We start from the raw sequence: 26,236 nt of genomic DNA, 5'->3' as shown, positions 1-26,236 counted from the left end.
TCAGCGTCACGCAACATTCAAGCACATAAAACAGCACTGTGGGTCCGTGTTTGTTGTTTTGCCACGTCGGAAAAAAGCATCTCATAAACAATCTGTTATCAGACATGAGACAATCTTCACCGTCCTTCAAGCGCGGCGTATTTGCAAACAGGAAGATGGAGAAGGAGCTTTATTGAAGTTCCTGAGGCGCCGTAGGTTCTGGTGGAGTTATTTTGTGTTTTTTTATATAGTTTATTGTTGTTTATGATTCATTTATTTAGTTTTTTTTGGCTTTTGACTTCAGTTTAGTTAGGGTTAGTTTCCAGAGTGGGTCTTCTCGCTGCGGCTCAGTTTTTATTGTTGGAAAATGTTTAGTTTTGTGTTTTTTAATCAGAATATTGGGGAATTTGTCAGAGGGAAGATTAATGAAGTACAGAATAGTAACTTAAATACATTTACTAATTACCAGATAATGAAATGTAGTCAGTTACCTCGTCCAACTATCCACGGGTTTGGGGAGTGACGGAGTTCATGAAACAGGGTTACGTAATCAGGATACAAAAACATTCGGGTAAAGTTACAGAAAGGAAAGGTGTAATTAGATTACAGATACATTCAGTTAACAAGGGGATTACTAACAGGATTACAATTCTTAAATAAAGAATAAAATTTGTTTTCTCTTGTCTTTATTTGCGGATGTTTGGTATTAAAGTAATCCAAAAGTAACAGGAAGTAATCAAGTTACAATACCTTAACATTGTGATACTTGGATTCTGTTATGGACATTTTTAGCGAGTAATTAGTAACAGTATCAGAATACATTTTTAAAGTAATCCTCCCGACTCACAATAGTAAAAGTAACTTGACTACTTTCTGTTACTTAAGAAATAAGTAAGTATCATTTTTTTCTCCTTTTTCCTCAAAGTATCAGTAATCTAATTACATCTTTATTTCTGTAACTTTAAGGGAATATAGTAACCTTTTTTTACGCATCCAAATTAAGTAATCCCGTCACTCCCCAAGCCTTGGACTGACCAAATTCAACCTACTTTGAAATCCAAACATGAGCGTCACACCTAGTTTAAGGTTTTAGTTCAGTTTTCGTCAAAGCTCCTGTTCGTAAGATTGTGACACTGATGCTTTGGGTTTATTAACTCGCTCTGGGATCGTCGGTCGCGTCGGCCACCATCCCAAAGCGTATTTGACGAGTTGGGAATGAGACTCAAAAAAATCAAGTCTTACAAACACGAGCTTTAACAACAATAACTTTGGCTTCTGGATCTGAAAACTGTTGAAAGGCAGTTGTTGTTGACACATTGGCCTCGCCCATCAATTACCCTAAAATGATGAAAGTAAGATCTGAGATGAAAGTGCAGATGAAACTACATCTGTAGGGGAAACACTGCAGATTACACAAATAGATTTATGCAGGAAATAAAAGTGTGATTTGCTTTTATTTTCTTTGGTTTGGACGTCAGAGCCGAGGCTAAAAGCTTCATTTAGCTCGGTTTCACAATAACACTCCAGAAATTCCCCGCGCGTGAGCCAATCAGTGATGCTTCCACCTGCTCGGGGTTAATTACCCATGAAGCATTGCATGTTAGAGCGCCCACATGCCCGGGGAGTTCAGAGGAAGAAAAACATCCTTCTGCCTTCGACTTTTCTCCCGACAACATGCAGAGAAAACTAACACAACACGCCGGGAAAAAACAGAGGACACTCCCTGCCAACCAGCACCCCTCCTCCTCCTCCTCCTCCCCAGCTCCTCTCTCTTCTCCTGGTCGACCTTTGACCTCATCTGTGGAGAGGTTGAGACAAGTGGAGGGACAGGAATGCTCCGACATGGGGTCAGTACGAGGAGACAGAGACCAGGCGAGTAAATGTACAACCACGGCTCCTCTGTGGCTCGCTGCTCCACGTTAACCTGCTTTATTAAAAAGGGTTCCCACAACAGGCAGGTGTCCATGTGAGGATTTAGAGGTTACAGGTGACAAAATAAATGGATATCATCCAAAGTCAAAGTCCTTTTATGTCCAGATTCCTTCAGTAGCTGTGTCCTAAATGCATATTACATACTGTTTCTACTACTATACTGTGAGTGTCAACATATCTGGGTTGCAGCTAACAATTATTTATTTTCCTCTCTGAGCTGTAATGGAGGGAAACTAACAAATGGAGGTAATTTTGCACTAAAAGGACTTTAACTTTGGAAGATAACCACTTTATTTGATTAACTCCGACGGCTGAAGCCTCATATTAACTGTGGATAAGCGTTGGAATGTATTTTTGCACTCTGGGAGGATTATGGATTTTGTCCCTCATCCTTTAAAGGGATCTTGTAATAGCCAGTTTTCACGAGATCTGACACCTCGTTGTTGTTTTAAGACGGACTTAATGAACCCAATCCTTTGGTGCGAGCATTTCACATTATCAGTATCTCTTTCTTGCTTTCTTTAAGGTAAAACCGACTCTTTTAGCTGATCATTGACTCTCTGAGACCACCAACGCAGCATCCTCTGTCCTTAAATCATCAGCTGACTAACGGATGTTAAACTTTCCCAAACTTAACATTTCCACTCAAAAACAAACACTCAATATTTTAAACTTTGGGACAGAGTCGGACAAACGAACAGCGACGACCATTAGCCTGGAAACGGAGAGGCTAAAATGTTCTTCGACCGAGAAGCGATGATTTACACGAAGAACAGGAAGCAGGAATGTTGGCCATGTTGGATGGTTGTAGTGTCGAGGCGTAAACAATGACCCTCTGGTGTGAAAGAGCGTCATGGGAAAGTCTGTTAAGGAGAAGGAAGGCAGAGCATTGGTTTAATTTGGTCATAAACATGCCGGCTGAGTTATGGGGAAGAGGCCCAGGGTCCATTTTGCTTTCTTTTTGTGTTGTTTCTATAGACGAGGTTATGGTGTTGAAGGAATGAGGGGCAGGAAACAGCATCCGTGGCGTGATTTTGCTATTTTATGTCCAATTTCTTCAAACTCCTTCCACCTTTCTGTTCACCTCGTTCTCAATTATTTTCCTGAACAACATCTTGTCAAGTTTTTGGAGGCCAATTAGCCAAAAGCACCTTGACATCGCGCATGAAGGTCACGGGGAGTTTAACTTAAAGCCAAATTCAGTCAAACGTTGAGCCCTTGTCTTGTGATTGGACGTGTTAAAAGAGCACAAGGTGTTTTGCGTGAGGCTTGTCTCCAGGCGAACACCCATTGCATCCAAAGCCGTTCCTTCTTGTTTATGAGAAGCAGCTGCTGACTACAATCATTTTCCCGAGGATCCAAGACGATCCTTTGTCAGCCTTGAGCATTTTCAGGAGTTAAATGCCTTCAATTCTTCCCCCAAGACTCATTATTGTCATCTTCAACCGATGCTATCTCTAGACTCCGAGCTAAAGGTCAGTCCATGACCGATTCTGAGAGATGGACGAGAGGTCAGACTTACTTCAGGTGCAATCTCTCTAATCAGCGACATGTCTCGGCCTCACTTTTACCTCTTCATCCTGAGGTCATCCATGGTCACTTGGACCATTTGAAGGAATCATTAACCCGCCTTAGTTTCACTTTTTCCATTTATTTTCGCTCTAACCTTGCTTCATCCATGGCTGGAGATCAAGTCTGGACAAGTCTGAAGAGTTTAACTTCAACCAAAGACCATTTTACACCAGTGTTGCCTCATCATCGTGAGGTCACCTGGACCATTTAAAGGGGTCATTACCTCGCCTTGGTTTCACTTTTTCATGTATTTTTGCTCTGACCTTTCTTTGTGCATAGCGAGAGATCGAGTCTGGACAAGAACTCAAACTGTCCCTCTAATCAGCGACATGTCCCGGCCGCACTTTTACCTCTTCATCTTGAGGTCATCCATGGTCACTTGGACCATCTGACGGGCTCATTACCTCGCTTTAGCTTCACTTTTTCATTTATTTTTACTTTAGTCCGCGGCTGGAAATCAAGTCTGGTCAAGGACTAACCCCTCTTAAGACTTTAACTTCAACCAAATATAATTTCCGATCTAAGTTATGTGGGTTTGCATCTTTTTTTTTTTCTACGAGACACACCAGAAACGATCAAGAACCGACCAGAAAACTGTAGAAAAAAGTTTTCTTTCAAATTCAACGCAGACAGAATGACATTGCTGATGAGTTTGAATGGAGACAGATGGAAAACATTTCCAATATGCATCATAGCATCACAGAAGAGCCAGTGAAGGGGCAAAAATTAGCATGTCCACCCAGGTGTCAAGTTTCTATCGATGTCTTGTTTCGTCTGGTTTGAAATGAGTAAAAGTGAATCTTACTCTGACAGCAAACAGACTGACAGCAGTGAATCACAGTGTTTAAAACAATTATGGTGTTTTTGAAAGAATGCTGGGTAATTCTGGTCTCCTGCTCACAAAAATAAAAGCCAGAAACTGTCACTTTCAACAAAAAACAGTCAAAGCACGACAGCTCGTTCTGATCCAGCCGCAACAAGATTTACCGCCTCTCCTACCTGTGGAGTCGACAGGTGAATCCGTGGTCACTTCCTGCCGTCACGCTCTAATAAACCCTGAGGAAACTCAACTTTGAGCCCAATCCGTCATCTCCCCTCTTATCAGCTACAACCCAAAAGACAACACACTTTCCAACTCAACAAACAGATAAAACTGCGACCTCTGCCACGGTCCTGAAAGGTCACCTTTATGACATGCTGCGCGCACAACCGAAAAAATCCTGAAATGCGTGTGAGCTCTTGTCAACGAATTCCTGAAGGTGACATGTAACGTTAAGTAATTGAAGTCCTTCTTTTTTAATGGTGACCCTTGTGCAAAACCACACAGCCTACCTGCTGGCGCTCGCTCACCTCCGACCTCCAGCTCTCACTTTGACCCCTCGCAGCTTTTCTCCGTGACCCCGGGGATTAGGTTCCCACACAGATGGATTTATGGGTATTGTAGTTGTTTTAAAAAAGGGGGAGAATTCACCTGTGAAAAAACCATCTGCTCGAGGATACATGTGGAGAAGCAAAAAAGAGGAGAGTGAAAGGAGACGCTGAGGAATGTCTGCGAGGTTCTCGGTTATCCAGGTTACTGGATATGAAGTCGTGAGGCTGAAACAGCTGCGGTGCGTCGTCTCTAACATGTTTTTTGTGGCTCTTTCAAGACAAAACATCTCCAAGACTAAACACAAGAAGAGCAGCGGCCTCTGACTCACTACCAGACTGATACTGAAGCTTCAAGCAGCACTTTTTTTTATGTAAGATTACACCTGTCCTCTCAGCTTAAATCAACCAAAAGCAGCTTCACGAGAATCCAATCCTCACCGACTGAGACGTCGTGTGTTCGTCTCCTGTCCTTCTGCTGACCTTTATACTAAAGCCGTTACAGAATGACGTGGTTTACATGTCGAACATTAAATGTCTACAGTAGATATTAGTTTCCTCAGAGATTTACAGATCGTGTAAGACCTACATTACATAAACGATTATATAAATGTTTATATAAATGAGATGAGGGCCGGCTCAATAACAGAAACATCTCTAGGATTAATTCAATAAAATACAGCCTCTGAAATGGACGTATAGTTGCATCGGTAGGATTGATGGCAGGGCTTTCAGCTCGGTGTAGTTGATTTTCATGAACAATCAGTTAACCCGAACCACTAATCTTATCCATACCCTTAAAAAACTCACGTAAAGTGGAGTGTCTCAGCTTTTCAGTGGTCTTGTTTGGGCATTCAGGGCCTCCAGTACTGGATGTGATTACACCATCATGTTCTGCAGCATTGATTCATCAAGGAAAACACCCAAGATCATATCTTTAAATAAAAAGACTAAACCTCCTGAGGTTTTGTCTGAGTTAACAGTAAAAAAAGATTTTGGGAAATTCACCCATTCTCAGACAAAGGAAATGTAAAACTTGAGGAGAGTCCGGCGCCCTGAAAATTGATCTAGGTCTGTGAGGGTTTTAATTAACTGATCAGTTAATCGTTTGGTCTGTAAATTGTCTGAAAATGGTGAAAATCACAAGATGACACCCTCCTATAGCTTGTTTTGGCTGAGCAACAGTCAAAAACCCACATTTATTCACTTTAAATGTACAAATTCGAGGAATATTTGTGTTGAAAAAATTAAATTGTTTTTAACAAGACAGTGGCGCTACAAAAATACGATGATCTCATAGAATATGATGCACTGCTGCAGATTAAGCGAGCCAGCCGTATATAAAGTAGCTAAAATGAGCTAAAAATGCAACTTGCACATTAAAATATGACATATAACAGTGAAACAACATTGTACTGCACGGTGAGTACTGTTACTCTTAATACTTGCTGGGAATACTTTTACTTTATTACAAAAAATCAATGAGGTCACTGAGTTCAGATGAGATATAAAGGACGGGGGGGAGGTGAGGAAAGGAAAGAAGAGGTGCAGACAGGTGTGCGACCTCTTCGAGGAGCTGGAGGGCAGCGGGGGGGAGGAGGTGGTGGTGGTGGTGATGGTGGGGGGGGCTAGTAGCTACGGCGATGACAAGGAATGTTCATGTCGCCCCTGGCAACGGTTCATTAGCTATCAGCCCTCACAGGCTGACGGGTCCTCGGCCCAGACCTGTTCCTCCCAAACCGTCTGTCACGAGGAATACCAGAGCGGCGCTGACGGAGGAGGAGCGGCGCTCGAGGAAACGTCACGACGACGGCTGCTTAGTTACGCCATCTTCTTTCTAAACATGCTGTAATCAGTGATGGAATGTAACTAAGTACATTCACTCGAGTACTGCACTTAAGTACAATTACTTAAGTTGAGGTACTTGTACTTAACGTTACTCGAATATTTCCATTTTCTTCTACTTTATACTTCCACATCGAGCGTTTTAATTTTTTTGATTACCTTAGTTACTAGTTACTTTGCAGATTACATGCTGCATCATCAAGTATGTTTAATATCGATACTTTAAGACAATATATTGTACCTGGAGGTTAATCAAATGTTAGTTTATAGTCATTTCAAGGTTAACTAACAATAAAAAATGCTTTATAATCCATTTATCAAGCAATTATTTAATGTAAAAGTGTAACTGTTACTTTTTAAATGGTTAATAAAACAGTTAACAGTTAAAAACGTGTCACTAAAGTTTAACCAATTATAAATAATGTTGGTTATGATCATAAAGTGTTACTAACATAACTCAGTAAGGCCTGAATGTGATTCAGTGTGATGACTCTGCAGGTTATTTTCTCAATTCGTCGATAAACCGTCGGTCAAAAAACATCAGAAAACTGTGAAAAAAGCTCAAGAAGACGACATCAGATGTCTTGTTTTGTCCGAGCAACAGTCCCACACTAAAATATTTCATAAACTATGATACAAGATGAAGCAAAGCAGCAAATTCTCCCGTTTGAGAAGCTGGAGCTGTCAAATATTTGACTAGTAAATCAAATCTCCTAATCGTAGCGGTTCTTCTCTCTTCGCAAAGGTAAAGACAGTTTGGAGACCCGGTCGGAAGGTCAACGTGGCCGCGAGGAGACCTTCCTGTGATGTAGGTATTGTTTTGAAATATGCACTTAATAAGCTTACGCTGTGTACAAAATACTGCACATACCTCCTCGTGCCGTCGCGCGAGCTGAAAGGGTGAAATGTATGTGGAAGCTATCGCTGCTCGGTGACGTCGCTGTGTAAAGAAAGTGAAGCGTGACAAAGACAAACGGAGTGGAGGTGTAAAAGTTTGGCAATCTGAGCTGGCGAAGGCTCCTCTCAGTGTGTTTCTGTGCTGTTAAATGTCAAATGAATCCACCATTGTCTGTACTTCATGCTCTTGCAGGCCCCTCAAAGTTACCGAAACGCTCTGACAGTCAGATCTTTGTATCAGTTCATCTTGTAGCCTGCAGACAGAACCGACGACACCACCACCACCTTCTCCTGCAGTGTGTTCAGGCCTGCAGGTTTCAGTTTTTGTGTGTGTGTGTGTGTCCTTTTTTTAAAGCCTTCGAGCCATGAATCTCTGAGCGATGTCAAACAGCCAATAAGATTCAAAAGATCTGCGAAGCACTCAGTCATGAGATAATGGCAGATGTGACAGGCGATAGAGGAGGTATGTAACATTATAACATGTACAATGAAGGTTTTATTGTCTCCTTTGCCATTTTCAACATTTACGTAAAATAAAGCAAATGTCAGAGAAGTTGCCGGCTGTCAGTCACTCGGTGGAAACATGCCGGAGCAGAGCGTAACATCGCGTCATTGGCCGAATTCCTGCGAGCTGCTGTAAGGACTCGCCGAGCGCAACAAGCTGACAAGATATACGCTGTTAAAAGGCCAATAACTGTCTTTTCTGTTGCCTAATTGATCCTCTGTTCTCTCTCTGTGCCCACACTGACTCACTTCATCCTCTCTGACTTACACTCACACACTAATTTAACACATTAAAGTGTGTGTAGGGTTGCAACGGGGGGTATTTTCATGGTATGACCCCTAAATGAATGAAAAACTTGATATAAACTTGAAAATATATATCAGGAGTCAGTTTTTATACCGTGACACACCTTAAAAATGATACATCGCTGCAGTTTTGCACGTTTTTTGCATCATTTTACTTCCTCACTAACTTTTGAGGAAGTTTGAGGACAAATATCTGAGTAATATCTGAAACAATTTGTCAAATCAATCAAAATGTTTCCACCTTTTCCTCGTGACAGCTTCTTTAAATGTAAGTATGGACAGTTTTTCTCTCCTTTGTGTTATTTTGATTGAATATCACGAGGTTGTGGACGGTTGTTTGGATAAAAACAACATTTTTCTGACGTTTCATAGATGAAACAGCTCAACAGAGTCATTAGTTGCAGCTCAAAACCAAAGTTATGTCAGTAAATCTTAAACTTTAGCGTCTCCTCAGAGTAAATATTGTCAAAAACACGCCGCACAAACAGAATTCAGTCCATAAACCAGGGTCAATATCCAAAATGTTGTCGATCCTGCGCTGACGATCCCTTCACTGACCTCCTCAGCGGCATGTTTGTGTGATTTCTCTGTCACACACACACACACACACACACTCACCAGCACGCTGACCATTCACAGACATAATGAAACCTCACCCCCTTTTTTCACTTGGCCCACAGTCGAAGCTGCTCTCTGGCCAGCTTGCGACCGAGCCAGCGGAGGCTATTTTAGGAACAAGAAGAGGAGCCAGCTAAATAAATATGAGGGGCAACTGCACTCTGTTGACAAACACACCGAAACAGGACGGCAAGAAGTAGAAGGAAGTGACCGGCGGACGGCACGGGAGTCTTCCGGCTGAGGGCGAGATGTTCGTGATCAAGATGATAAGAGAAAAACTTAATCGGTGGTGCTTTCGCAGTTGGCACAATGATCATCTGTCCCCCCTCATTAGTGGCCGTTTGGGGCCACGGTGGGCAACAGGGAACTCAGCCAGAGGACTAGCTGAGGCCCTTCACTCCGTAATGAATGGGAGTTAAAGCTAAGAGCACGAGGCTCAGGGTGAAGTTGAAGGGAACGGTGCCAGGTAGTGCTAAGCTGCGAGGCACTTCAGTCAGGGCGCTACAATGAGCACTATGCTGGATAACCTCTATTAACTGCTTAAATGGATGTTTTTAGGGCTGTGAAGCGACACAGAGCAAGTGTGTGCAGCTTTAAATCATATCGGTTTTCAAAGGTGAATTATTACTGATGTAAAGCGCCGTCTTTGTGTGTTATTTTGGTCAACGTTGTTCATTTTTATCTAATTTTTCTGCGTTAAGAAAGCACAAAAATGTCACTTTTCACCCACAAGATTTCACCTGTGAGATCTGAGACAACATGTGAAGACAACAGCATATTCGCCAGAAGAAAACTGGGTATTTTTAACGAGAAATCGAGACATTTTTCAGCGAGACAGCCAGACACTTCCAGCTGTGTTTGTGGTAATAACACTGAATATTTTTGACTAGATGTCAGGACATTTTCCAGCCATATTAGTGGCAACAAAACTGGATATTTTCAGCAAGACAAGCCCTGTTTGTGTTGACAAATTAAGATGTTTATGACTAAATGTCAGGACATATTCCAGCCGTGCTTGTGCAAACAAAACAGGATATTTTTGACGAGATGTCAGGATATTTTCCAGCTGTGTTTGTGGCAATAAAACAGGAAAATTTTGATAGGATATCAAGACAATTTTTGACAGCCACATGTCACTTTATGCTTTCTATAAATCACTTTTAATTGCCTCTGTGTTCCAAAGCTGCACGATAAAACCTTCCCACGCCTTAAGATATCAAACAAAGACATAAACACTGAAGTAAAGTTGAGTCGACTGTGATTTAAAGGGACCGGGGGGGGTAACAGACACCTGACAACAAGAGCTCTTTGTTAGACGTGACGTGAGCGCTACACCTGCCAAAAGTTGTCTTACACTCCCTCGCATTCACACAGCCAGGTATGAGGCCTGAGTTAGCGCTGGAGAAACTGGGCCGGGGGTTTGCGTGTGAGGAGGGAGTCCCGCCAGCAGCGGCGGGTCAAGGCTGTTTAATGGGTGCCTGCCAGAGGACGGAGTGACCCAGCCACTGAAAATACCCCCTCCAAGGCCTTTAAAAGTAGCCGCTACTCCCTCGTAAACAAGATTCTGTATCGCCGTGAGAGTTCCCCTCATGAATACCTGAAAATTCACACGCTGCATATAAAAGTTATACACCGATAATGACTTGTTAGACACAATCACAGCTTTAAGAGTCAGGATTATAAAAGTTAAGACTGACAGCTGCTCATCAGTCCCGTCACAGGTGATGAATAGTTTGGCCGGTGGGGGTTCAACTGCAGGGCGTGGGTGAGAGCTTCGCACTCAGCTACAAAGCACAGTAAATTACACCTGACTGATGTGGTATTTTCCCCCTCTGGATAGGCCCAGGAGACAAATTGGGAAGCCTTCGTGATTTATGACCCTTCGCATGACAATGCTGATTGACAAAGGTTACTTAGTGGGTACAAGTGAAGAGAAACAGCCGTGTCGTTAGCTCGACCGCCCTGAAACGGCCGTAAAACTCACAGATAACCATCAGTTTTGCAATATTTCATATGCAAATTGCTGAAAATATAAGTTAGAAAGTCTCCACAGAACATTAAAATATAAATGTATATACTATAAACTACATATAAACAATAATTCTGACACAAAAACATCAAAAAGACATAAAAAGAAAACTTGAATGTCCTTTTTTTTGCAATCCACAACATATCTGTTGGTCAGACAAGAAGTCAGCTCTGAAAAACATGTTTCAAGGCATTAAACCAACAAGTTATTGCCTTCATACATGTGTCTGCTTATACAGCAATAAGCTGGGGCACTTCCATAGCCAGCGGCTGTGTTTTCCTCAGAGCGGTGGCATCATTAACTTTGGCAGCCGCTCCAGCGAAGTTATGACAAAAGGGGGAAGCGAGACAAACACAGACAAGCTGGCATCACGGGCAAAACATCCAATAAAGTGGGAACCCGATGCACCAACGTTCTGCAATTCCTAAGAACCTCAGAGAGGAGAGGAGGGAGGTATATGGCGGCGTTAGATACCTGGCTGCCCGGATTACCTGGCTGGCACAGAGGAGGCAGCGAAGGATGAGTGTGAGACAAAGAGGTGGAAAAACAGAGCGGAGGTATCCGTAATTACAGGGACAGGCAGAGACACAGTGAGGTGGTAATAACTGACACATCTGATGTGCCAATGATAGTGTTCCTATCACACTGGGACATTATCGGGCTGAGGCCGGGGCTTACCTCACCATAGATACGGTAACAAGGTGGGCTGGGTTGGAAATGTGTCCTGATCTCAACCACGACAAAGTCAAGGGAAAGTTTTGCTAATGAGAAAATGTTGTTTCTGGAGAACTGGAGAGATAATACACAGAACACACATGGAACTGTTGGTGGTTGAGTTGCATTGTGGGTAATGTAGGCACCAAGTTTTAGACTACTGGTGCTTTCCATTTGAACTTGGAAGTTCCCAGTTGGCAATTTTAACAGGAACGACTCTCCCGAAGTCCTCGACAATCCCAACCCCAAAAATCCAAGCTATGCTAGCATGCTAAACCGATGGAGAACGCTTTAAAATAGCCCAAGATGACGTCCTCAAACGTCTCATTTTGTCGACAACCCAGAGATATTCAGTTTACAACAGCAAAACTGCCAAAAAAAGTCTCAAAATGCTAACTAGCTAACAGTAACTCCTGGTCTGTTAGCATGGTTAGCATGCATGGTTGATTAAATCCCTTTTTTAAGCTTTAACAGTTCAACCAATGTAAAAAAAGACAAAAGAGAGAGACGGAGAGCTTTTTCACCCTCCTAATGAGTTCAAGCTAACGCTGCAGTGCTAAAGGCAAAGTTAAACAGGATATTAGCGCTGTGCACACATTTGTTTTGGTTTGGTTTACATTAGCTGCCGGCCACATTTATCTGGCCGCGACGAAATGGGCAAATATGTGCACCTGCACCTTTATTACCCACAACAATGACATTAATGAGGACTAAAGTATGTAATTACAGTCTCGATTCAAGAGCATTAATGGTAATTAGAAAGTCACTCAAACACACACACACACATAGCTACACACACCTTGTCCCTGTAAGGGCGGCTGTTCAGACCACCACCACCACCACCACAGTAAACTGACAAACAAAAGAAGATGTGTTCCCTCTGCACAGGCATGCATATGATAATTGCAGTGAGGAGGAAAAAATGTTTGACTTAAAGGGCTGATGTTGGTGGCTAATGCCAAAGTAATGATGTTGTAGGGGAAAAAGTGCAGCATCAAAGCAAAGCGGGAATTGAACCTGTCAAGCTTCCTGACTTCAAAACAAACTTAAAGTGCCTGAGGGGGTTGAGTTTCCATGCTTTCATTGACGATAAGAGGTTCAGAGTCGGGTTTATGAAACTTGGATAGAAGAAAAATGTAGTCCTGATAGACCTTTAATCATATATTAAGTTTGTTATGTTGCTTATTTACACATTTAAGAGATCTGGATCTGTCTCCTTTTAGCTCTGTTTTGGTCCCCACCACCTCCTTAGAGAAATATCTGTCTCTTTAGCTGCTAGCTGCTTCACTATGTTCTGTACTGCTATAGTTGCAGTCTGTGTCTCTGTTGCTTTTTAGTGGTGAACAGGTGAGTTTTTGGAGCTTTTTCAGTATAAACAGCTGCCTGGTAGAAAGACGAGCTGAACGACACTATAACACATTGTGGGGCTGGTTTGTTTGTCAGTTGTTTGGTTTGTTAACTGGTTGGTTGATTGGTTAGTTGGTCACTTTGTTGGTTGTTTGGTTTGTTGATTTGTTGGTTGGTCAGCAGGATTACACAAAACCTATTGGATGGATTTCCATGAAACTTGGATGAAGGATGCGTCTCAGCCTAGAACAGACCCCATTAACTTTTGGTGAAGATCTGGATAAAGGGATGCATCCAGGAACTTTTTTCTATTTAATACACTTATTTAGGTGGCTAATGCATTTATGAGTGAGTACTGTTGGGTCTTGGCAGAGGTTTGTGCTCTACTAAGTGCCATTTTCGTTCTCTACAGGACTCCTCTCATTTTAAACATAGCCATTAAATCCATTGTTAATACATAAATATAGATTAGGGCAGCTTCAAGTCACCAAATGTGAGGGACTTGAGGGAGTAAAATGTAAAATGGGTCAATATTGGGGAGTTACATGAAAAGTAAAGAAAGGAGCAACGCGTGGGGAGGTTGAAAGGAACAAGATCAACAAAAAGGAAAGCAAGAAAAGAAAGAATGAAAGACACACAGAGGAGAAAACCCAACAAATGGGGAGAAGTAGATTGGAGGTCTAATCCTTCAGAAGTGCAAACAGCCCTGAGGGGAGCGATGGCATTAAGGAGAAGGGACCGGGCACGTCGAACAAGCCAAGACAGCACTCCCACCGAGCATCCAGCCAGCCAAAAACTGCCCCACCTCAGCTCCTCTCTGACAAGCCTAAAGACCTTCACAAACACACCCCCGGGGCCTGCAGACAGATAGAATAACCCCCCTTTTCTTCCCTCCCCTCCCTATCGGTGCTGTTTTTCGCTCGTCTGCCTTTCACGAGAGGCCGAAAAGCAAAAGACAAAGTGCGATAAACAAATCTGGAGAGAGCGGGCGATGGAATGTTAAGCCGTCGCCGCGGCCGCGAGCCCCTGCTGCCTTTGTGCTCGGACGACCTCTGACCTCGGGAGTTCACCGCGACCAATCGGGGGACAAACTGACAGCGTGTGCTTCGTCGAAAAGAGAAGGAGGCGGGGGGTCTGATGTGTGAGAGTGGATGTGCCAAGGCACGGCAGATGGAGGGGGATGATGTGGTGGCATGAAACTGTTTCCTAAACTCGGTTGTTTGGCGAAAGCTCCGGTTTGCACCAGCACCCGACAGCTGCCAAGACTCCCATTAATCCCAATCACGGCCCAAGATCTTCAGTGCCACATCGACTGCAAAAACAGCCAAGTCAATTTATCAGATTACAGTCACCCTTATCAATCATTCCAATCAACCTGTTGTGCATCTGCTCCGGAGATGTTTCAACAGCGATGGCTACAGACCTTTAAACCGTAACCAAACAGATGACTCGAAGGGATGCACTGAAAGATGGATGGAGGCCAGAGCATGTCATGGAGGCTTTTTGGGAAGGATTGCCCAACGCAAACACTGTTACCAAGTGAAAGCCCAACACACAGATGAAGAGGAGGGAGAGGTAGGGCAGAAGGCAGCGTCTGTCAACAGATACGCCAACATACCTCTTTCGCTTTGTTGCTTTTGGATGCTTTAACAAATTTTTTTGACTTTGGCATAACAGAGATCGCATTACATTCCTCCATTACCGACCTGGCCCTTGCCAGGTTTTGTAGATCCCAAATAAATATCAGAAAGGTCACTGTCGTTCACGGTTTTGATCTGCGGACGATGAAGATATAATGCTAGCCAAACGTGTACCTTCAAAACCTTGTCAGGTCCTTCACCTGATTCACCTTCACCTCATTATTGGACTGTTGGTCAGACAAAACAAGAACTTTAAAGTAACTAAAATGTCAGTTTTTCCTGTTGACAGGCATTTTTCAATAAATCCTGACCTTTTACAAACCAAACAATGACTCACTTTATAGAAAAAGCGGTCAAAATGATGCAGAACAAAGTCCTAATTTGGAGTTCAAAGTTGAAATTATGAGATAAATGTGGACTTTTAATGTCATGATTATGATCTCATCACATAATTCTGACTTTTTATCTCTTGATTTCTACTTTTTAATCACATATCTTTAACTTTTGAACTGGCGGAAATGGGCTTCCATAAAGAAAGCTTCCAACATGACATAACTGACAAGAAAACAAGATGTTTAATTCTCTAATGGTCGTTATCTCATAGAAAAGCTTGCAAACAACATGCAAAAAGTTCTGTATTGTGTTTAGTTACTTTGATGCTTCTCTAATGTGTTTTTTTGGTTTCACTCATTGATCTCCTCTGACTGCAGATTAGCGTTATTTGTGTACATTACTGTGACATAGAGTAGCTGCAAAGCCAGGGTGTACTCTTAAATAGTATTGTCGGGGTATTTCCCAGCCCTTCATCCCACCTGCACTTGCAAAAACACAGAGACGTATACGACTTTATGGGGAAACGTGCATGAGTGCATGTAAAAACCACACAGGTAGAGGAGTCTTAGCGGTGGGCGTGGGAGAGAAACAGCAGGGGCTTTTCAACGGTACGTTAAACCTGCTATATGTGCTTTATAGGTTTCCTAATGCACTTACGGGCTAAGTGTTTAAACCTTCTTCTGAGGGAACTGCAGAGGGAGAGACGTTGGTAGGAAAAGGGTTATTCCAGCTTTTAAAACATGCAAAGAAACGATCTACATCCTGACTCCTCCCGACCCACGACATGCACCACAAACTGAGACAAGAGTAGCATGACCCGGTCACATCAACCCACAAACACGCTCTCTCCAGATTTACCAGCCGGCTCTTTGTCTTTGTCAAATTCCAAAACAGCGTCAGATATTTTCCCTAAACTCGACTAATCTCACCCTGACCCAAATCATCAGCCCTTCAAGCCTTCGGGGGAAAGTAAACTACAGCACAGTCACATCTATTCCTCCCGCAGCTTCTACAACACGCCAGCATCGTCACATGCGTAAAATCTCACATATTTAAAGTCATAAGTTATGTTTAATTATGCTCGACAGGCGCCTCTGCACTGCAATTATGTTGTTTCGGTGCTTGTCACCTTTGTTTTTCTCACACACAGCAAAAACATGAATTTCATTGATGTTTAATGTTGCAAATTATAAATCAAAAGCACTTAAAAAGTAGAAAAAGAGTATTTTGATGATAAAATATAAGAGAAATCGTGCAAAAACGCCTTAATTGCACCTGCAAATAACTTGGTTTGTCTGACAAACACTCCAAAAACCTAAAAACCTAAAGTTTACTATCATATATGACAAAACACGGAAGCAAATCCTTAGATTAGAGAAATTGAAATGATGAATCGATTATAAAAAAATACTTGCAGAATGAGCGCCTGCATCTAAAGCAATGATAAAAGATTGATCTTCCTTTGCAAAGAAAGAAAGAAAGAGGAAGGGTGAAGAGGTTGTGAGGCACCACAACTCGCAAATCAAACCACAAATCAACTGGTAATGGGTTGTCAGACTCGTGGAAGCAGCGAGGGCAAAAAGTGATAGGAAAGTGGGGTGTGAGGGGGTAATGATCGGGTGAGGGAAGGAGGGAGGAGGGCAGAAGGGAAAGGAAAAGGAGGTGGGGGACTCCGTTTCGTCGGGGAGGGTCGAGGAACCACAAATCAAGCAGCGATCAGTCGCCTCACTTAGTGTTTCTGGAATGTTCCAGCCTATAGCACCTGCAGGGAGCAAGAGACAGCCTGACAAGTCCTGCCAAGCTCGGGAGGAATTCAACCGAGGGGAGGGGCGAGGAGGGGAGGAGAGGTAAAAGGTAGTCCCTGCAGCATTCGTCAGTTTGTGCAATTAAAGTCTGCGGCATCATTTATGCACCAGAACCACCTCTGAAACACAGATACGTTAAGATGTCCCAAGTTTTCTGCAGCTACCTCCAGTTAGATGCCACTTCTACACCATTTCTTTGACTTTCAACAGAGTCATCGCATCAATTAATTTCCTATATATGCTCAGCTTTTCCACAAACACACCGAAGTTCATGTATACGACCACACCCGTGTTTTTCCGGCCCAAAGAAGCAATCGGCAATCTGACAGAAAAATCAGCGATACTGATAAATGCTGAGTGAATATCGTACCCGATCATCAGCCAGGGATGTTCATCAGTCTACCCCTAGCAGGTAAACCTACCTAGCATCAATAAAGAGCAATAAAAGTCAGAGTTAGGGGTCGTTGGACGGGTCGAACGCTGAATTTATGTTACATTACTGTGAGTGACTGTCTAGGCTGCGTGACGTATGCGTTGCAAACTCCTGCAAAGAGTGCATTTCTGGATGATTTCCCAACTGTCCAGGTACGGCAGAGAATCACTCCCTCCAACCTTTTGTTTCCCTCCTCTCCTTCCCGTCATGCCTCCTCCCCTCTCCTCACCATTCCTCCTCACCCGTGTGTGATGTTTTCCCTGTGCCAACAGCTGTGTCAGCCCTTACAGACACTTTGGAGGAGCTCCTGCAGGTTCTCTCCCTCTCTAGGTTCACTGAAACATCATTTTCAATCACGGAGGTTGAGCTGGGAAATGCTAAAAAAATGTGAGCTAGCTAAAAGAATTGTTGTGGTGTGAGTTTGGGTTTTGATTCTCCTACAAATCATGTTTGTATAATGCTAACTAAAGCTAGCTTCTTCTAGGTGAGCTAACTAGACGGTTAACAATAGCTAACAGATACTATGGTTAGCTAGTAATGAGTAATGAGTAAAAAGGACATCCAACACCAATCGTGTCTTCCAAAAATTCATTTCCAACAGCAAATGTTTTCCAAGAAATGTAGCCTAGCTAGCGATGGCAGTTGTTTTCCCTCCAATTTTTGCAACTGGAAACTCAAGCAAGATTTCTATGGCTTATTAGAATATACTGTATACTGTTAAATACAGCTGCTGCTAAATGCTAATGCTGTTTTGTACATGGAGCTGTAACACTAATGTCTTCAAGCTTCTACACCAAATTTCTTGGAAAACAAGAGTTAGAGGATTAGAGGATAACTGAACCAGTAGCACTTCCACCAATTTTTTCTGGTATTGTTTGCAGAGAAAGAATCAATAAACCAATATTTTCATGCATATAAGTCACGCTACCTTAATCTTACAATGCCACTGCGGTGTCAATCATGCAAGCTAGGCAACAGTATTTCCACTCTGAGACAAACAAGTATGTTTGTGTTCAGTTTTATCTTCTGACACTGATAACATCTGACTTTGTGTGCTGTCAATGTACAGCAGGCTGGCACAGAAAGATAATCACCTCCACATCTTGATTTAGCCCAAACAACACACACATGCACACACACTAGCTCAGAGCGCGACCATCGCCACATCACCACGGCGCTACCCACCCAAGGACCCAGTTACCGCGGTTACGGCAACCCAGACCACCCAATGAACTCATCTGTCAGTCACTCAAGCCCAAACACACACACACACACATATATCCATGCACTCAGCCACCCAGTCACCCACACACACAACACAAAACACCAGGGAGGTGGGAAGTGGGTGGAGGAGTCAATTCAAAGTCAATGCGGCTCCATCAGCTGAGTCCTATTGAGACACAGGAAGCTTTTTGGCTGCTGACTCGCTTTAATGTTCCCCCGTCAGCGTCTCTGTCGCAGCCGGCGACGACCTTACTGTCACCTGTCGCTCAGCTGGTGGAGCAAGGCACTAGCACTGCAGGGTTGAGGGTTTGATTCCCAGTACATTTACCCAAATGTGCAATTTTTACATGCTTTACTTAAGAACATGCTACTTTACACTTATATTTTACATATAAAGACCAACTTAAACATAAAAATATGATGCACTGTTGTACATTTTACTGCCATCTAATATATGAAGTCATTAAAATTAGCGCCAACTCCACCAACCACGACTACAAGACACTTTAGATAAAAGTGCACGTGAGATTTGATTACTTCTGATGCTGATGATACTACTTTATATTTACTTAAAGACAATGTTTCAACTACTTTTACTTGTACCTTAATATTTTTATATTGAATTACTGCTACTTTAACTTAAAAGAAAAAGATATATCAATATTTCTTCCGCCACTTATTATAAGAAACTTTATATAAATGCACACGTGAGAACGGACATTTCAAGTTTTCTTTCAACGTCATAAAATTCACCAACCTAAAAGCTAAAATTAAAGATTTTGAAGCTTTTACCCGACGTCAACTAAATGTAGTGACGATGTAATGGATATCGAGCTCACACTTTTGATTCCCCTGAACCACAAGTCCTGACAAAGTGACAAGAAAGAGGCCATGTTGCCCCCTATCAGCCTGAATGACACCATCAAACAGCGCCACTGCTTTCTTATTCTAATACGGGAGGTAGTGGGTGTGTTGCTGCGCTGACCCTTCTCTTCACAACTTAACCTGATGACCCTTGTCATCACAGATGGTCAGTCTGTGTCTCAATAAATGTTCTGTTGTACATTTAGTTGAGTCACACTCGCATAGTGAATCGTCACGGCCCTGTGAAATCCATGCATCTCCAAAATGTCAACTTTTCGTGCGCTGAGAAACAACAGCCCTTATTCCAGCTGTGTGATAATGCACTTTCAGATAAACTGAAGGGTTTTTCCATAGACGAACACTTAATAGTAGTTTACTTTAACCCCCTCTACGTACTGCATTCATAAGCTGTTTATAAACCTTTTTGTGAATCACTTACAAAACACAATAATGGAGTTGTAAGCAAACAGGTGTTTGTTAATGTGTTTGTCAACAACTGTGACTTGTAAGTAAGCTGGTGTATAAACAGATAATCGATGACAGTGTAGGAAAGTCAAGTCATCAGATACAGCAGCTTCAAACTATGATGTTTTACCTCTCTAGCGCAAGTTTAGCAATAATATGTAGTATGTTACATCTGCTTTGACTTTCAAAATAAAGCAAGCTGACAGATAGTTCCTCAATTATGACATGTTATGACTTTTGGGGGGTTATTAACATTGGTAAAAAGTCGAGGTTTGGTCAGGTTTAGGCACAGAAATATACTTAGGTTAGGTTTAGGAAAAGATCGTACTGCGTTCAGTCTCGTAACTTACGAAAGTGACCTAACACATATAATGTTAGGCAAACAACATAAGCCCTTCACTCATTTAATTACCTTAACTCAGCTACGTAACTTTACTTACAAATAATTCTGCATGAGAGGGTCACTTCTGAATGTTTCTGAAATGTACTTTTTTCTTCATACGACTACTTTATAGTGCTTTTAAATGCTGACTGGTGAGCGTTAAAGTAAAGTGTTGCCATAAATTCAAATTTGGAGATACATGGAAGGTAGAAACTTATATTTTCCAGTGCTTCCTGTAACAATAAAGGCGTAAATAAAGCAGCTACTAAATTGTGGCTGGTGGTATAAAGACATCATGATATCGGGAGTTCAGGGTTACGCAGAAATGAATATGTGAATATAAGAACTCACAGCCCTTTAAAAATGATGTTTCTTCAAATGTGTCTACAAAATAAAGACTTCAAGAATATAAATGTGTAACTTTTGAGTGTCAGTACATCAGATGTTTGCTCGCCCTCTCCAGCTGCAGCAGCAGGAGGAAGTCTTGTATAGGTGTGGCTTGGAAAAAGGCACGTTGCCCCTAATAATCTCCTTATCCTGAATATTCATCAGCTGAGGGGGGGCGGGGTTTGAATTGCAAATAACTGTGAGCGGGCCCACTCAAAAGTGAACTACTTTTTTCACTCCCTCGGGCTACTTATAAATGCAAACCCCTTCAGTCCAAAGCTTTAAAAAAAAAAAATGATCCACTTAGTCTGGAGAGTGTTTGGCACAAGTGGTGCGACATTAAAACGCACCTGGAAGTTTGAATATCTATGAAATGACAATGATAAAAGTAGGAGAAATGAGCAGCTGAAGTGTCCTTAAAGGAAAATATTCTGAAATGTGTCTCCTCATGCGGCAGGCTGAAGACACCCACAGCGTGACGCATCGAGGAATAAAGGCACGTAGGAGCAGAACCTGTGCAGAGTGCAGCTCTCTGCTGTGGACGACATGCACGAACGCCACTTTAAACACATTTATAATGCAACAAGCTGAATATTTTCTATTAAATCGTATTTTAAAAAGTGCTTTTTACGCCCCGTTTGGCCAGTTGAGCCATTTTTACGCGCATGAAACGTGTCTTCTACCCGCAATTACACATTACGCAGCCACCATGCGAGAGGAAGAAGGGAAAAAAAATCAGTTTCATCGCTGATGCGCTGTAAATAAACTTCCCCAAATAAACCAAAGTGGACAGCCACTTCACGTGAAGGAGGATAGTAAACAAATGGGACTTACTCCGTGCGCAGATCTCACCGCCACGGCGACTGCTATCACACAAATCCTGCAGGAGAAAATAAACATTTCGTTAAGAGTGTGTTTTCCAGTGATTATCAGGCAGGTAGAAGCTGCGCCGGAGCCGGGCCAGTGGAGCCCCACCGCCGCGGACAACAGCGCGGCTTGCTTGCTTTTGCAAAGCCGAAAACTTTTGAATAAATTAATCTGAAGTTTTTTTTTTAAAAAAGGAGAAGAGCTCACAGGAATTTCATCTTGGTCCGACTGGTAGAGGGGGAACCGCAGGTCGAGACTCGACTCCCTTGTCTTCACCAGCAAGGCACTTCAAACGCGCTCATCGACTGCTCCAAAAAACCCTGTCATCTACCCGGAGACAGAGAAAGAGAGACATAAAGTAGTCCCACCGCCACACACACAACACACCGCCTGTACGCGCACACACACAAGCACAAGCGTCAAAAACACAAGCAGCCAGAGGAAAAATTAAACCACCTGATTTCTTTCATTAAAAACGCGAGCTTATCCAACTCACCAAAGTTGCAGCGGTGAAGTCGCTGCTGCGCTCTCCGGGCTGTTGCGCTTCAACTCAGCAGCGCACCACAGCACCAGGAGGAGGAGGGGCCAAAACACATGTCATTCATGCCTCCATACCTTTTTGCTGCCACGGGAGAGTTTTGCCACCACTCACTCAGGACCAGAACCTCTGCACAGACAGCACAGGGAGACGTCTGGGTCTGGTTTCAATCCATGAGATAAAGAAAAAATGACAGAAAAATAGGAAAATTTGTCATTTTATGAAAACCTTTTCATCTATTACACACGATTAAGAACCATAAAGCACCTTTTCATGTACTTTTCTTCACTTTATCAACTTTATACACCTTAAATGTTATGTTGGCTTGCTTAAATTTCTTGATTCAAGCACATCCAGTTGCCTCGACACACCTGGATGACTTAAAAAGTTAGTTTTGCGATAATTACTTAACTTCAACGTGACCTTATGAAGCTTTATGCAACATTAACACCCATATAATCAATGAAGAATGCCCAGTTCTGCCAATCTCTACGTCTGTCTCTTCATTTAAACTTAATAAATCAAATACATTTTTATTATATAACCCGAAAATCCCCATCACATCGCCTCAGTGGGTTTTACAATCTGTACAGTGAACATCCTCCGTCCTTAAACCCTCGATTCCAGTGAGGAGAAACTTATAAATCTAAATATAAATACATCCTGGGAATAAACAACATGATTATCTTCGCTCTCTGTCCTCATATCTGTCTTCAGATTGAAATCAAAGACTTTGTTTGAGCTCGTCTGTCCTGCTCTCCGCTCTGAACGTGCTGCAGACACACTTACTCAAGTTGCAAACGGTCCTCTTTTAGCCCTCCGAGGTTCTATTTTGGTTCTACTTGACCCGAGGGAGCCGCCAGCTCGGTTAATCACACCATTCATCTCCTGATATGTTTTGTTGAAAGTGAGCTCGTGTTCCTGGATAAATATTGTCTCGTGGATAAAGATATCATTGCTCGGCAGCTGCGGTGTTCCACAGGGATCGTACCCGGGACATGTGTAGTTTGCATTTAAACATACAAATTTAAAGGCGTATTATTTGTTGTCATGCATGAATTATTACTATATCACTCACCCGCAGGGCTAGGTATCGAGTTTTGATGCTTTTATGGCAATGACTGAAGTATCAAAAAATGTCTCGTCATTTGATTTCAATCCCTGAGGAGTTAATCCAGTCAGCGTCAGTGAGCCAGTGAGCATGCAGCATACAAACGTTGTGCCAAGGTCTAATAGAAATAGAAATAGAAAGAAAAACACCAGGTTTCTCCCAGAGACGGGAGAAAAATGTATCATTCAGGAACTGGCATCGAAGTCAAAGTAAAGGTGTTGATACCCAGCCCTAGTTACCCCAGTGTGTTCAGACTAACGGTGTTTAAGCAACAGGGAACAAATTAATGAAAATCGACGTCCGAAACTTCGCCGCTGCGTGACGAGTGTGACTTCTACAAGTCAAAGCTGAGCTGGCTTCAACTTTCTTAACTTGGCGACTGTGTTGCTGCTCACGTTTTGTAACTTTGTCGTTCATCGTGTGAATGCAACGCAACCCTCAGCCCATCAGAGGAAGACTTTCTACCATCAGGATCGTTCAAGCTCCTGTTGGTAAGATAGGAATACTGACACTCCTCCTAGGTCGGGTCGGACGCCATCCACTTATAGAGTTATAACGTGCTGTGCATACATGCAATATAACAAATGAAGAACTGTCTCACTAACAGGAGCTTTAGATTGATTTGACTTCTGCCTGTGAACCACAACCTGCATCCTTGAGATGTTCTTCAACTGTATCCCAACCTGAAGTCCAAAGGCTTGCAGAAATACTTGAAAGCTAAGAAACTCAAAACTGTCTTCAGAGTTCACCAACACTCACTGAATGTTGAGTTCATGATCATCTCTGCAACTTTTTAAACTCTCCAAACTCACCTGCATGAAAATATCAGACACGTTGGCCTACACTAAGTTCCTCACCTCACTGATAGATGTTGATGGGTGGACAAAGTAATATAAACACCTCTTAGTAGGACACAGTACAGTTCAACTTCATTCAGCCTCCAAAATGATCACTTAAATCAACACCTCTTACAAAAAGGACTGTTGCATTCGACTACATCAGTTTGATAAACTGGCACCTGGCTGTAGTTTAAGTGAGGAGAACATCAAGTCACACACAACTGCAAAAATGTCAAGAAAAACACAATAAAGTCCAAGATTTATTTCCATTTAAAGGTCCAGGTCGTAAGAAAGTTGAGTTTCCAGTCTCGTTCCCGACTCGTCAGATGCTTCGGGATTGTTGTCCGTCCCAAAAAGTCGAGTTGAGAATGAGACTCAGAAATCTACTGAATTACAACCTGGAGCTTTAAAATAAAGAAAGCAAAGATACGGGAGACGAATGAAGTCACTCCAAGTCAAACATCCAATAAAGTTACATTTGCTGATATGGTACGATGTCACACTTTTTAGTTTCCCATTAGCTACAACATGTTTTCACATGTTTTCAAATGTGTGCTGGTTACTTCTCTAAATATTTTTTTGCAATGAAAAAAGAGCAATTCTAACACACACTTGACACTTCACCTTCGCATTGACTGATTTATTAAAAAAAGACCTTCCTGAAGATGATACCTGTCTTCTCACAACTCGAGGAAGGTCTCTGAGGCCAAAGTGTCGATCCTTTTTCAATAAATCAATCAATGCGAAGGTGAAAAGGTGTGTGTGGGAAATTGCTTGTTTGCTTTGGAAATTTGATTTTTATGAGGATTTCAGCCGCTGCAACACAAAAAGACTCAAAGAACAGATACTGATGTTGGTTCTGCACGCAAAAGTCTGCCAGACAGTTGGTTCAACACTGCTGTCTGGTTTCAAAACTCTGAATACAGCCAGAAAAGTTTGTTAAATACAAGTCGTAAAACAGATAAATGATCATAAACTTATTGCTGCTTCACAACGACTCGCCCCCATTCAGAACCTCATTTGCGTTTTGGCTGATTTAGTGCTTTCATAACTTATTGTCACGAAAACTGAAATTGAAATGTCAGTAAATCAATTTCATGTGTCCTCTGGACGTGTTGATGAGTTCGTCCATATAGTTTGAGGATAATCAGTACCAGCAGGTGTGAATGTGACATTTTCCAGCTAATCTCACAACGCTCACATCTAAAAGAATGTAACAGTAAAATGAGAAGCAGGAGGGATTATACACTTTATTGAAAAAAAAAAGTGTCATTTTCTTCTATTCTGCCAGCAGCATCCCTCTGTCAGGAGTCAAAAGTGAGTATTTGACCTTTAATAATCTGGCAGGAATGTAACGTGTCCGGGCGTATAGAAAATGTCAAATAAAGGTTTAAAGTCAAAGCTTTTTGTGCAGCCTCAGGCCTTGGGTAGGATTGGATAGACAGGCAGGGAGGAAGGCAACATATCCATCCGCGTGTGAGAGGTCCTAACATCACCAAATTCTTTTTATACGAGCAGAAATTAAAACAGGAGACGCGAATCGTTATCTGGGGTGACTTTTACGCACGCCCATGTGCAGATTTTAACGCGCGAACCATCCAGAAAATGTACTTTAGATGACTTGTGTGTGTTGCTGTAGGTGCACGGGGGCGATATCAGTGCGCCATGGGTGTTGGGAAGTAGATCCGGCTGGGGCAGGTTTGCAAGTCGAGGAGAGAAAAAGTTAGAGAGGGGGACTGCAGAGGCGCACGGTGCCAGAGCCAGGTCCACTAGGAGCCTCTGCAAGCGCAACACGCCGAGGAGGGAGAAGAAGGGAGAAGAAGACTTTCTAGTTATTTCTATTCCGCTGAGGGGCGAGTGTGCACGGGGGGGGGACAGCAGCGCTATGACATGCGAGTAGAGAGCCGTAGAGTTTGAGTGTTAACGCAGGCGGATCCTTGTTTTATTCCCCCCAAGATGAATCAAGACGTGAAGAGCCTGCGACAGCTCGCCGCGCCGCTGCTCTTCTTCCTCGCCCTGTGCGTCGCGGTGCAGCGATCCGAGTCTATGGTAAGTGCGTTTTCCACTTCTTCCTCTTCTCCTTCCTTTTGTTTCTCTTTTGCACAGATTTATTTAAAAAAACTTTTGGCTGATTTCACCCCCGCAAGATGAAGAAGCGGAGGGAGAGGGAGAGGGAGAGCTGCTGCTCTCAGTGAGCCGGCGCCGGGACACCACCGGCTCTCCCAGCAAAAGGTTTA

General features: G+C 42.7%; 1 protein-coding gene across 1 annotated transcript in view; it reads right to left on the bottom strand.

The window, feature by feature from the left end:
- The window catches only part of col4a6 (collagen, type IV, alpha 6), a 115,707-nt gene extending 93,978 nt beyond the window's left edge, over positions 1-21,729 (bottom strand). The window contains exons 1-2 of the mRNA XM_073475573.1: positions 21,719-21,729; positions 21,479-21,524 (exon numbers count right to left, since the gene is read on the bottom strand). Coding sequence (XP_073331674.1) covers positions 21,479-21,524; positions 21,719-21,729 — 57 coding nt within the window. The remainder of the gene's footprint in view (positions 1-21,478; positions 21,525-21,718) is intronic.
- Positions 21,730-26,236: the final 4,507 nt, after the last annotated feature.

This window comes from Pagrus major, chromosome 10, assembly GCF_040436345.1.
Source record: "Pagrus major chromosome 10, Pma_NU_1.0".
Classification (NCBI taxonomy): domain Eukaryota; kingdom Metazoa; phylum Chordata; class Actinopteri; order Spariformes; family Sparidae; genus Pagrus; species Pagrus major.
Note: the sequence above shows the minus strand (reverse complement) of the source record. Positions and strands in the feature narration are given on the sequence as shown.